General features: G+C 46.7%; 1 protein-coding gene across 1 annotated transcript in view; it reads left to right on the forward strand.

Moving 5' to 3' along the window:
* The window catches only part of c8b (complement component 8, beta polypeptide), a 39,094-nt gene that overhangs the window by 21,628 nt on the left and 5,283 nt on the right, over positions 1 to 12,183 (forward strand). The window contains exons 8-13 of the mRNA XM_024009981.2: positions 2,562 to 2,630; positions 5,119 to 5,166; positions 5,892 to 6,708; positions 7,114 to 7,241; positions 7,930 to 8,019; positions 11,514 to 11,629. Coding sequence (XP_023865749.2) covers positions 2,562 to 2,630; positions 5,119 to 5,166; positions 5,892 to 6,708; positions 7,114 to 7,241; positions 7,930 to 8,019; positions 11,514 to 11,629 — 1,268 coding nt within the window. The remainder of the gene's footprint in view (positions 1 to 2,561; positions 2,631 to 5,118; positions 5,167 to 5,891; positions 6,709 to 7,113; positions 7,242 to 7,929; positions 8,020 to 11,513; positions 11,630 to 12,183) is intronic.

Consider the following 12,183-nt stretch of genomic DNA (forward strand, 5'->3'; position numbering starts at 1 on the left):
GTTCTCTGTCTACTTTCTGTCTTGGACCAATTAAACGGCCACATTTTTTTTTTTCTCCATTTGGACTAATCGGCTTCAACTACAGGTTTTTAAATCTATGGAACGAACGCGGCGCGAACCATCTACGACTGAAGCACGGTCGCCTGGCCCTCTCCTCTCTTTTGTGTATTTTCCTCACATTTAATCTTTAACCGTAGAATGAACAATATGGCCTCTCTCTCTTCGCTTTCAGCTGGCTGACTGTGGAGGTTGGGCGCGAATTTCTTCTCGCTACGATTGATCTTGTTTCATTTGGAGTTCAAATGGCATGGCAAATGATCATTTCGACTCATGCTTTCATCTTCCAGAAACGGAAAGGAGGAGGGAGGATAGGATGAAGGGGAGGGCAGGGAGGAGGGAGGATTGGAAGGAGGAGGGAAGAGGGGTAAGGGAGGTGGGGTGAGGGATTAGAGAGGGTGGGTGTTGGAGGCGAGAAGGGATAAAGAGGGTACGAAGGGGGTTGGGTCAGGGAGGCTATAGAGAGGACGGATGGATGGAGGAGGGGGCAGGGGTAAGGGAGGTGGGATGAGGAGTTAGGAGAGGCTGGTGGAGGGAGAAGGAAGAGGGTAAGGGAGGTGGCGTGTGACGGGGACGGCTTTGAGATGGTGGTGGAGGCGAGGAGGAGCAAAGAGGGGTAGAGGGATAGGTAGAGAGGCTGTGGAGATCAGAAGGGAATAGGGGTAGAGTAGAGTGAAGACGGCTGGAGCGGAGAGGGAAGAGGGTAGGGCAGTGGTATGAGGGAAGTCAGAGAAGGGGATGGAGGGAGAACGGGACATAGGGGTTAAGGAGTATGCGGTTGTTATGCCACAAGCCAAACTCTGTGGATAATAGAGAAACTCCACAGGTCCCAAGACAACGGTTAAAGACCTGGTTGAGGGAGTGGGGCACAGCGTTAATAGAGAGAGTCATTGCGTGGAGAAGGAGACAGTAGGATGGTGAATAATGTTCTTAGGTTAAGGTGACTCTATTGCTTGGAGACACGATGGAATGATTCAGAGTGGACCCAGCTAGACCAGAAATGTTGAGCAGGGGAAAAGAAAACAGGAGAAGGAAAAGGAATAAGGGGAAGGGAGGTGGAGTTGGAAGAACATAACAGTCAACAAAGTGACCCCACGAGAGGACAAAGGTTTGAGTGGAGGGGAGGTAAGCTGGCAAGAGTGGGCTAGTCAAGAGGCGAATGGTTTAGTCGGCTGGGATGAAGTTGATCCGGGCCCCAGTACGAGAGAGCGGCTCCCCCGGTCCCCGGCCGAGCTGGAACAGCTGCTGCAGAAACCCCAGGCGAAGAGGGAGCCAGGCGTACAGGCCGCAGAGCGCGGCTCGAGGGCGAAGCAACGTTATCGACGCCCTAGGGTGAAGGAGGTGGGAGTTCACCAGAGTAGGGCCGCGGCCACCCGTGTCAAGCCGCCGCCACCTCTGAAGTCCGCAGCTGCAGGGGGTAAACAGATGGAACCAGTGGTGGGCCGTGAGAGAATAGAGAGGGTGGAGGAGGAGGGGTGAGGCGCAGATCCTAGAGGCAGAGGCGTGGTGCGCCCAAGTGGCGCAGTAGCCCAAGGACAGCGTGGGGTGGAACCCTGGGAGATCGTCGGGCCTGGAGCGCGCGAGTAGAGAGCGACAAAACTGTGGGGCCTCGCATGGAGGAGGGTTGAGCGTGCAGGTAGAGAGTCGGTGGAGGGAGTAGAGACGGGTCGTGGAGAGGGCAAAGGGGCCCCCTCCAGTGGAGTGACCCAGGCGGTCCACTGCACACTTGGAGCGTGCCAGGCTCCGGGAGCGAGAGGGCTAGACCAGGCCAATAGTATCTTCGGCCTCCACAGCGCAGAGCTATAGCGATCCCTTCTCCCTCCACCACCTCTCTACTCCCTCACCCCACCTCCCTTACCCCTCTTCCCTCCTCCTTCCAACTCCTCCCTCCTCCCTGCCCTCCCTCCTCCTCATCCCTCCTCCTCCTCTTCCTTTCTGAAGATGAAAGATGAGTCGAAATGAATCATTTGCCATGCCATTTGAACTCCAAATGAAACAAGATCAATAGGCCGAGAAGAAAATTCCGCCCAACTCCAAGTCAGCCAGCTGAAAGCGAGAGAGAGAGGCCATATTGTTCACTACGGTTAATAGATTAAATGTGAGGAAAATACACAAAAGAGAGGAGAGGGCCAGCGCTCCAGCGTTGTCCGTTTCCATAGATTTAAACCTGTAGTTGAACGCGATCCAAATGGAGAAAAACAACTGTGCCGTCTTAATGTCAAAACAAAGAAGTAGCACACACAATCCTACTGCATCGCTTACAATCAATATGGATTTAAATAGAGTTGATTCAAGAGCTGTGCAACGGTAGAATTTGCATAGCGTTTTCCTTTAAACCATTTGTAGACCAGAGACACCTCCTGAAATGATGAGTGTTTCAGCTGTAGCAGTAGAAAGGATTCATTTAATAATCAATACGTTTGTTTCCTTATACTGAACCTTGGTAAAACCGTGTTGCTCAAAGCTCACTTTATTCTTTCATTTTGACTCGACCTCCAACACAGGTCCCTACCGCTACCAGTCAGCAGAAGGGAGAAGGGATCTATGACGTCCCAAAACGACATTTCATGACTGTAGGTGCTTTTGGTTTTGGTTTTTTGTTGGTCCACTCCCTCCACTGGCAATCCTCTCATTCCCTCACTAAGGAAAACCTCCCCTCTTCTTTAGTGTCCATTTATGAACCCCTGTCTGTGTGACCTTGTGGAATTATTGGACCCCTGACCACCTCGCCGACACACGTAGACATGGTCGTATACACCCACAGACTGGTTATCAGCAGTGTGTCTCGAGGTAGTGGTTGCCTGCCTGTGCAGTCTGATATCAGTTTTCTCGGGCAAGAAATGATCAAGCATCAGGCCTAAGTAAAATTCTTACAGTATCTAAGGTTATAAAGATGCAATGATATTGTATATTGCAATATATATTGTTTTGTATATGTTGTATATTGTATTGTTATGCATAGCCTGCCCCAACAGATACATGATTGGTCCATCTAGCTAAGATGTGACATCAGTTGTTAAGATAAATCCAGTGGAGATGGCGTTGTGTCTTCGCTTCAAATCCTCCACAGAATTTTAAATATAGAGGACTGTTAGACATCGAAGAGGCTTTTGTCATTTCCAGTTTCACCAATATATTTTCTACAGCAAGGTTCATGTTTGACCACAACAAATAGACATATCGTGGATTCACTTTTTGGTTGCGCAAAACTGGAAATATATCTCTTTCTATGCTTTCACCATGTCAGATGCAATAGTCAATACATTTACACGGAGAGAGGAGAAAACGTTCGCCTGACTTCTGGAACAAACCCTCGACGAAAGTGTGCTTTCTGTCTCGCCTCGCTTCCTCTGTGTGCTGATAGTTCAGCCGCATATCAACTCGGCATGATAGCTATACTGTCCCCCTTGCTATCTCTCCCCAAAACACATCATGCTAGCTGGTGTTGTATCAATAGCTGCCGACGCTGCTTCCATATCTCTAAGAGTTACTGCTTGTCTGTGCATTCAGTTGGAGCTCTCCTGAGAGATCCCCCCATAGCTTGATGTGTGTGTCACTCTGCCTGCCTGTCTGGTGAAGGCCCAGTATAACTCTAACCTATGTCTGCCCACCTTTTACAAACTACTGTACCTCCCTCTTGCTCCTAATGGACACATAGAACTGTAAGAGCAAGCCATAATGTATAACAACAATATGTACCGTATATGATCAGATTCCCCCCCACACACTTCAAACAGGACATAGACAATGTGATGTTACCCCCCCCCCTCCCTTCACCAACACCGATTGCTGTTTTCCTCTCATTTTCGCTCTTCTTTTCGTGTCTGTGTGTCTTTATTTATAGCATGCAAACCCCCTGTGTGTTCCCGTGGTGATACATCGTCTGCTTGTGCATGGCCCCTGCAGTCTAGGACATACATTTCATGCGACTTACCCATTTCATAGTCTAGTTGTAGAACCTATGTCCTTCCTTCCTACTTCCTCTGAAATGTAATTGTACTGTTAGAGCGCTGAACTTATATGGCCAGGGGGGGGGGATGAGATATGAGAGTAGCGGTAGGAACGGTCACGTCTGCAATATGGGTCAGGTAGTTATATTGTCTCGGTGGGTAAATATATGGAAGTATATATATTCATTGGGTTCAAGAAACAGTGGTGAATGTACAGGTAACTGCCAAAATAAAGGAAACACTTGAGTAAATGAGGGATACAAAGTATATTGAAAGCAGGTGAGATAATTCAGCAATTCACATCCCATCGTGCAAGGGATCATGTATTAAAATGTCCCAGTTGCCCATTCTTTTGGCTACCATGGTTAGAAGAAGAGATCTCAGTGACTTTGAAAGAGGGGTCTCAAAGGAGCATAGGGGGTGTAAAGTGTGTGTGTGTCTCAGTCACCAGATCTCAACCCAATTGAATACTTATCTGAGATTCTGGAGCGGTGCCTGAGACAGCACTTTTCACCACCATCAACAAAACACCAAATGCTGGAATTTCAGGCGGAAGAATGGTGTTGCATCCCTCCAATAGAGTTCCAGACTTGTAGAATCTAAGCCAAGGGGTATTGCAGTTGTTCTGGCAGCTTGTGGTATTGACCAATGCCCTAAAACATTTTATGTTGGTGTTTCCTTTATTTTGGCAGTTACCTGTATATTGTATACAGTCCAAATCCTACCTAATCATATAATAGTATCTTGTGTTTGAGAGGAATCACAATGGTTGGGACTACTGGGGCTGATTTGATAGGCAGAGACGGACATAATAATATCTAATCAGTGTTCTTTTGATTGGACTGAATAGCCACTTATAGAGCACCGTGAGAGATTCATTTTAGATCCATTTTCTGATAATGAAACGAGAGGAGAGCTAGTTGTTTCTTGGCATCTTCAGTACAATTCTCTTCACACGCAATCACGCATGCACACACACACACACACACACGCACACGCACACACCCTATTAGAGTAATAGAATGTGTTATGACTTAGAAAGTCTGCCTTTGTTTTGTCGTGAAATGTCACTGTTCTCCCTCTCTGTCCCTGTTCCTCTGCCCAACCACAGAACATCAACCACTTTGATCTGTTCGGAGATATGTCCACTCCACCCTCGGTGAGTAACTGTCCTTCCCTATTGCTTAGACTTTGACCGTTTAACCATGTCTGCAATGATGGTGCTGAAATATTATGCGTCAACATCGCTGCAACTCCCCAACGGGCTTGGGAGAGGCGAAGGTTGAGTCATGCGTCATGAGTCATGCGAAGGTTGAGTCGTCCTCCGAAACATGACCCGCCTAACCGCGCTCCTTAACACCTGCCAGCTTAACCCGGAAGCCAGCCGCACCAATGTGTCGGAGGAAACACCGTTAAACTGGCGACCGGGGGCCCAAGAGTGCAGGCACCCGGTCTGACACAAAGAGGTCCCAAGAGTGCGGTGGGCCACGTAAAGCCCCACAGCCAAAACCCTCCCCTAAGCTGGACCAAACATCCGCCGCCCTATGGGACTCCCAGCCACGGCCGTTTGTTGCCCAGCCCGGGAATCAACCCGGGTCTGTAGTAACGTCTACAGACCGCTGCGCCACTCGGGAGGTCCATGTGTCAACATTTTAATGCGTTGTTATGCAGCCAAACTACTGTGTGGATAATAGAGAAACTCACAGTCAAGACAACGTTAAAGACCAGTAAGACATTGGAAGACATTTTATATTCTGATTTCTATGTGAACAGATGGTTCAATTGACCCCCAAATAGAAAAAAACAATAAATGAATAATCACAATGACCCCAGTGAAAGGTTAGGTGCCTGGTTCAGACATGTATGTGGATGATGTCCCCCCAGATTCCCCCGTCCCCGGCCAACACTCTGGACCCCAGCAGGAGCCACCGCCAGCCCCAGCATCCCCCAGAGATGTTCACCGGCCCCTTCAGCCCCACCTCTGTCCCCTCAGGGTACATGACCATGGGGCCAGTCCAGGCAGCCCAGTGGGCCCAGCAGGGACCCTTCGCTGGCCAGGCCCAGACCCTGGCCTTCGGGGTGCAAGGGCCCCTCCAGGTGACCCAGGTCCTCCCTGGGGGCCAGCCCGTCATCTGGAGCCAGGCCAACATCTTCCCTGCCACCCAGCAGCAGTGGGCGGCCATGGCTGCCTACATGCCCGCCCAGGCCGTGGGCGTGGGGGGCCACCACATCCCCATGATGGTGCCCATCACCACCGTATGCCCCAGCCCCCAGGGGCCCTACGGTGACCTCTCCTCCACCCCCTCCTCGGCCATCGCCAGCCCCCAGCATCACACGATAGACCCCGTTCTGATCCAGCAGCAGCATAGCATCGGTGGGGACTCTGACGCAGGCGAAGGCCCCTCTTCGCTGGGCCTTGTCATGGTGGGCAGCAGGTGTGGCACACCCAGGCCGATGAGCCCTACTTCAATGGGTCTTGGTGCCGTGAGCAGGTGTGAGACGCCCGTTGGCCTTGTCATTATGGCGAGGTGTGAGACGCCCGGTCTAGTGAACGTGCCCCCTGACACCCTGGTCTGTAGCCAGCTGGGCCTGGGATCATCATCTGCCACAACCCAGGAAGAGGAAGGCAGCTGTAGTGACCTTGACCTCTCTCGGATGACCTTGAGTCCAGGCACGTCCACCTCGCCCTCCACTGACTCAGGTAAATTCTACCTATAGCCAGTTTTTCCTACATTCACACTAGATAGATGCACATACTCATACAGAACAAATAAGTTACCCAACCCAAACCTTAAAGGGAAAATCCACTGGCCACATCATCATGATGATACAAAATGCATCATTTTGCATGTCATGATAATATGGTCAGTGGCACTTTGCTTCATGAAAGTCCAATATCTTGAAAACTTGACCGCTGACATGCAAAACATTTTGGGACTGTATCAAAAGTGGACTAATGAAAAAAATACCAAAATATAGTTTTTTTGTCAAGTTTCCCTTTAACCAAACCCTAACTCTACCGACCTGGATAATGTACAATGCTTTAAGACACGGTTAAAGTGAAAAGGGAGTACAGTACACCTAACAACCAACTCTGTCTCTGCAGCGTCCACCCCAGCCCCCCAACCTGGCTCGTCCTCAGACTCCGCCCCGTCCCAGACTAGTGATCCCCCCACAGACCACTCCCCCATCGAAATAGAGGCCACACACCCCAGCACCAGGGAGGATGACTCGGTGAGTCTCAGCTGATCTGGTCATAATGATATAATGAGCTATCAAACGGTTGGTATATAGTTGTTTTATCACTTTACCTGCCATTTTGACTGCAACAGTCTAATAAAGACATGTGATATATGCAAAGAGGGAAAGGGTCCTTTGGTTGTATTTATAAAGGTCTTGGCTAACGTTATAATTCGAAAATATGTATTTCAAAGAACACAATAGCATGTTCATGACTTTATGTTACTGTAGGCTATCTGCTACCACGTGCTTACATGTGGAAAAAGTGATACAAAAAATTATATTTTGAAATAGAGCTAATCTCGTCAATTTTGAGAGTCATTTGTCAAAGGTAAGTGTTTTGGAAACCTCAGATACAATATAGAAATCAGAACATCTTACCTGCATGTGACTCTGTAGGAGGATTTGAACAAGTCACTTTCTGGTGCTCGAGAGAAAAAAATTACGTCCTCTTATAACACATATTCTGTTAGTGATATCGAAATTCTCACAACGTACATGTGTTAAATAAACGTATTTAGGAAAAGTCAAGGACGGAAGGGGGCATGGCAGAGATATATAAACGTTACATTCATATGCAGCCAAAATTACTGCCTCAGCACTTGTGTTAATGGGTGAATACTGATATTAACCACTCTCCCACACTCTCTTTCTTTCTCTGTCTCTCCCTCTTTCCACCTAGGGCTCATGCACCAGGGCTCTGTCTCCCCATCCTTCCAGTGATGCTCCAGCTGACTGTCCACAGGCCCAGACCTGTCCACAGGAAGACAGCTAGAGAACACTGGGCTCTGGGTGGGTCTCTTCTCTACTCTCCTACCACTCTCCTCTATCACCCCGTTCTCTCCTCCCCTTCCCTCTCATCTCCTCATCCCACCCCTCTCCCTCTCTCCCTCTGTTCTATTCTCTAACCTTTTGTATCCCCTCAAGGCTGCTTAAAACATCTCTGTTTTATTGATTGGTCTAACAACACTCTACCGCTCAGCTCTTATTGCTGTCTGTCTGGTGTCTTTTCAGAGGCACAGATCTCTTGTTTGTCTTTTAGTCTCTCTCCCTGTGTCCTTGCAGCTAAATGGTCCTCAGCCAATTATGGAAGAGCCGTGGTTTTCGTTTAAGGTTTATTTTATTATGGCTCTCTAGTACGTTGTAAAATGGAACATTGCTGCATTGATTCAGTATGATCAAAGTAAGGAACAATACTGCCACCTGCTGTCCATAGGCTCACAATTGCACATATTTCACACAAGTGTATGTTCTAATGCTGCTCCCTCCCTCTCCAGGAGAAGAACCCTCTCTATGCCCAGAGATATGACCAACAAGAGGAGATGAGAAGAGAGGAGAGGAGGAGGAGGACAGCGGACTGAGAGGGAGAGGAGGAGAGACTCTAGACTCCTGTGTCTCTCCACATAGCTGGATTACACTGATCACTGTTTTGTTCTGCGGACTATTAATATTGGCAGCCTAAAGTAGCAGTACCATAGGACTGGCTTCTCTCCTCACAATGGACAAACCTTGTCTTTTTTTCCCTTTGCCAATTGGAAGGTTTTTCTCCCAGGAAGTGACCTTTGAAACTGTAGCAGCAGGTCGTTGCCATAACAACATTCTGCCACAGGTCAGTGGGTGAAGACGTCCAATCTATCATGTGACCTGGAAGAACCAATCACACTGCAAGTTCAGAAAGAGGATTCTAATGGGTTCTATGGATTCTGATGCTTTTTTTTAGGTATTTTGATGAGGAATGGTGTCCTTTGGGGTTGTACCCTGCAAAGACTCATTGTGCAGAACAGATGGATTTCCCAAATGTTTTCAAAGAACTGACTTGTTCCATTTGCATGAACAGACTTTGTATTGTGGATCCAGCGAAACGCAGCAGCGACTGCGAGACAACTGTTCTCCGTAGCTCCGTAGCTTCCTTTTCAAAGCTAAAAGATAAAAAATATAATTTGTCATTTGTAAGCTGCGACTACTGAGTTGATGCTTATGAGAGTTTTTAGGGTAACAAAAAAATGATTGAGGCCTCGGCCGAAATAAAAATCCTGTTTGCCAAACTTCTATTTTGTAAATAAGATTTCCTCAAGGCCCCTACTGTACACCTGAATCTCTGTGCCATAAGATAGGTCTGTCATCTGCCTATCTGAAACTGCCTACCTGTGGCTCTCATCTCTAAAGCAATGCTCTACCAGCACCTCTGTCTGGATCATCTGGACGTTTGCTTTGCTTTTGTTGGCAATTTCTTTTTTTGTTCTTTTTTTTCTTTCTGTTTCTCTGTTGGGTTTGGTCGGTCTGTGACATATGAACTGTGCATCTGTGTTACTTAGCCATTGAATCAAAGCGATGATGCCTGTTACCTACGTGTGACGTAACTCACTCTTTTGAAAATGAAGTCACACAACAACAAAATATCCACAGGCTAATTTCTTAATAAAGTCACTGTCACTTTTACCTGGGGGAAGGGAAGGAAGGGAGGGAAGGGAGGAGGGGAAGGGAAGGAAGGGAGGAGGGAGGAAGGGAGGAGGGAGGAGGGAGGATCTCCTGCATAACCTTGTTTCTTAGCTGTTTTAGACTTCAGGACAGGTGTACTACTCATACTTCAATGTTTGCTTTCAAACTCAATGTTGATCTACTCTACTGCTTCCAGACCTGGGTTCAAATACTATTTAAATACTTTGAGCATTTGCTTTAGCCTGCCTCTAGTGCCAGGTGGGCGGGGTTTGCATTTTGGGAATTTTCTATTGGTCCCATTGCAACAGGCATGCTCAATCACGCACAGCTAAACAATTTGAAATGATTTCAAATAGTATTTGAACCCAGGTCTGCTAGACATATCTAGGTGGTTTCTAGGAACCAAAACCAATAAACTAGTTGAGATGGCCCAGCCAGCTGCAGACTCCAGAGTGCATTACTATGCCTTATTACTATCAGTTGTACAGGTTCTGTTGCCCTGTCACTGTTACATCGTCCTGTCATTGTATTACAGTAACACAATTCATTGATGCAACTGAAGGTTTGGGGCATATTCTAGGTCTGTCTGCTTCACAGACTTACAAATGGCCAAAACGTGGAGACTTTATACGACTATGAAATAATATAAATATTATTACTATTTACTTCTAGACTATGATGATAATAACTGTAACCCTGCTCGTATAAGAAAAAGCTAAGCGAAATGGCCAATTTTATTTATGAATCCAAACGGTCTTGAAAAGAGAAAAAGGACTTTTGTACGTATATTTCTTCCCATTTACTGTACTACTCATGCCCACTTGTTCAGTCACAAATAAAATATAATGTGATTCACAGTTTTCTCCTGAACTTTGTATGTTGCATCAGCCATTTGTAATAATGGGTACCGCAACAAAAAAGGTCATTCATAGGATATTACTGTCGAATTACCATTTCACGGTGTACTTTCTAAGAACACACATGGTCATTTCAGCAACCCTGAAATAAGTCCTGCATGTATTTTGTTCCAACTCAATGGATCCAACAGAGGGGGCTGTGTTCTTGCTATTTGGGCCCTGTCCAGTCAGCACATGCAGAAGAAAGCTTTTTGAAATGGAGAATGGAAACGAGGTCATTCTTAGTGCTGTTGAGATAGTACCTCCTCCATTTTAAAAGGTTTTCTACCATGTTTCTGCCAACCGTACATGACTCTGTAATTTTGTGTTGTTAATGGCATATATCCATCAACACAAACCTACATGAAGCATTTTAACTGAAGTTGACCTCAATCTGCATTTCAAATAGCTTTTTGTTTTTACATTTATAAGCAATCATTCCATATTGTGTGGAGTGGATCTGATGTTTCTGTCAAGGGTAATTTGATGAAGGTCAATGAAGGTAAACAAACAGTCTAGGAGATCTCCAAACAAACATAACGTACTGTACACCAAACATGATCTGTGTGCTTTGTGTTTCCTAATACCTGACTTATGAAAGTGGAGATTCCCGTAACAGACTCACGGTCTAAACCTAACATTGAGTCCATGCCCCCGCTTGTATTGATCAGTGTGTGTTTACACACAGACAGAGATACCTGAACACACACACACGCACGCAACGCACGGTCACACAACACACACACACACACACACCACACACACACATCACACACACACACACACACACAGCACACACACACACACACCACACACACACACACACACACACACACACAACACACACACCACAACACACACACACACACACCACACACACAACCACACAGCTGAACAACTGTTGTCTCGTCAGGTCTGTGCATCCGTCTAATTGGAGATTTTTCAGATCCACCACAACTACCATGTTCTCTGTGTCCATGTTGAAGCCTACAGTTGGCCTAGGCTACTGGCCTCCTCTGTGCTGCATTGTGCTTGCCTCCTACTCTGGTAAGACCTTAATCTCAGTCTGTGTGTGGAAGATAGAGATTCAAGGGAAATGGCTGTCCTCTACAAGTGTCAATACTCTATACAGTAGCCAGACATTGTATGACTTAATGTGAGGTTCATTGCAGTACACTTACGTTAAGGTTTTAGATGGAGGCCTTGTACAACGGAGGGAACATAATTCTGGATTTAAATGTTGTCTGTTTAAATCAATGCAAAAGTCCATTGAGAATAGAAAATGGTGTGTGTGCGTGGCAGAAGTCCCCACAAGAATAGTAAACTCACAAAAATATGACCAACTGGGGACATTTTGTTAGTCCCCACAAGTCAAATGCTATTTCTAGGGGTTTAGGGTTAAAGTTAGAATTAGGGTTAGGAGCTAGGGTTAGTTTTAGGGTTGTGGTTAGGAGCTAGGGTTTCGGGTTTAAGATTAAGGTTAGTTTTCGGTGAAGGTTGGGTTAGTTTAGGTTTACGGTTAGGAAAATATGATTTTGAATGTGGCTGAATTGTTTGTCCCCACAAGGTGTGTGTGTGTGTGTTGTGTGTGTGTGTGTTGT

The sequence above is a fragment of the Salvelinus sp. IW2-2015 genome, linkage group LG19, assembly GCF_002910315.2.
Source record: "Salvelinus sp. IW2-2015 linkage group LG19, ASM291031v2, whole genome shotgun sequence".
In the NCBI taxonomy this organism is placed as follows: domain Eukaryota; kingdom Metazoa; phylum Chordata; class Actinopteri; order Salmoniformes; family Salmonidae; genus Salvelinus; species Salvelinus sp. IW2-2015.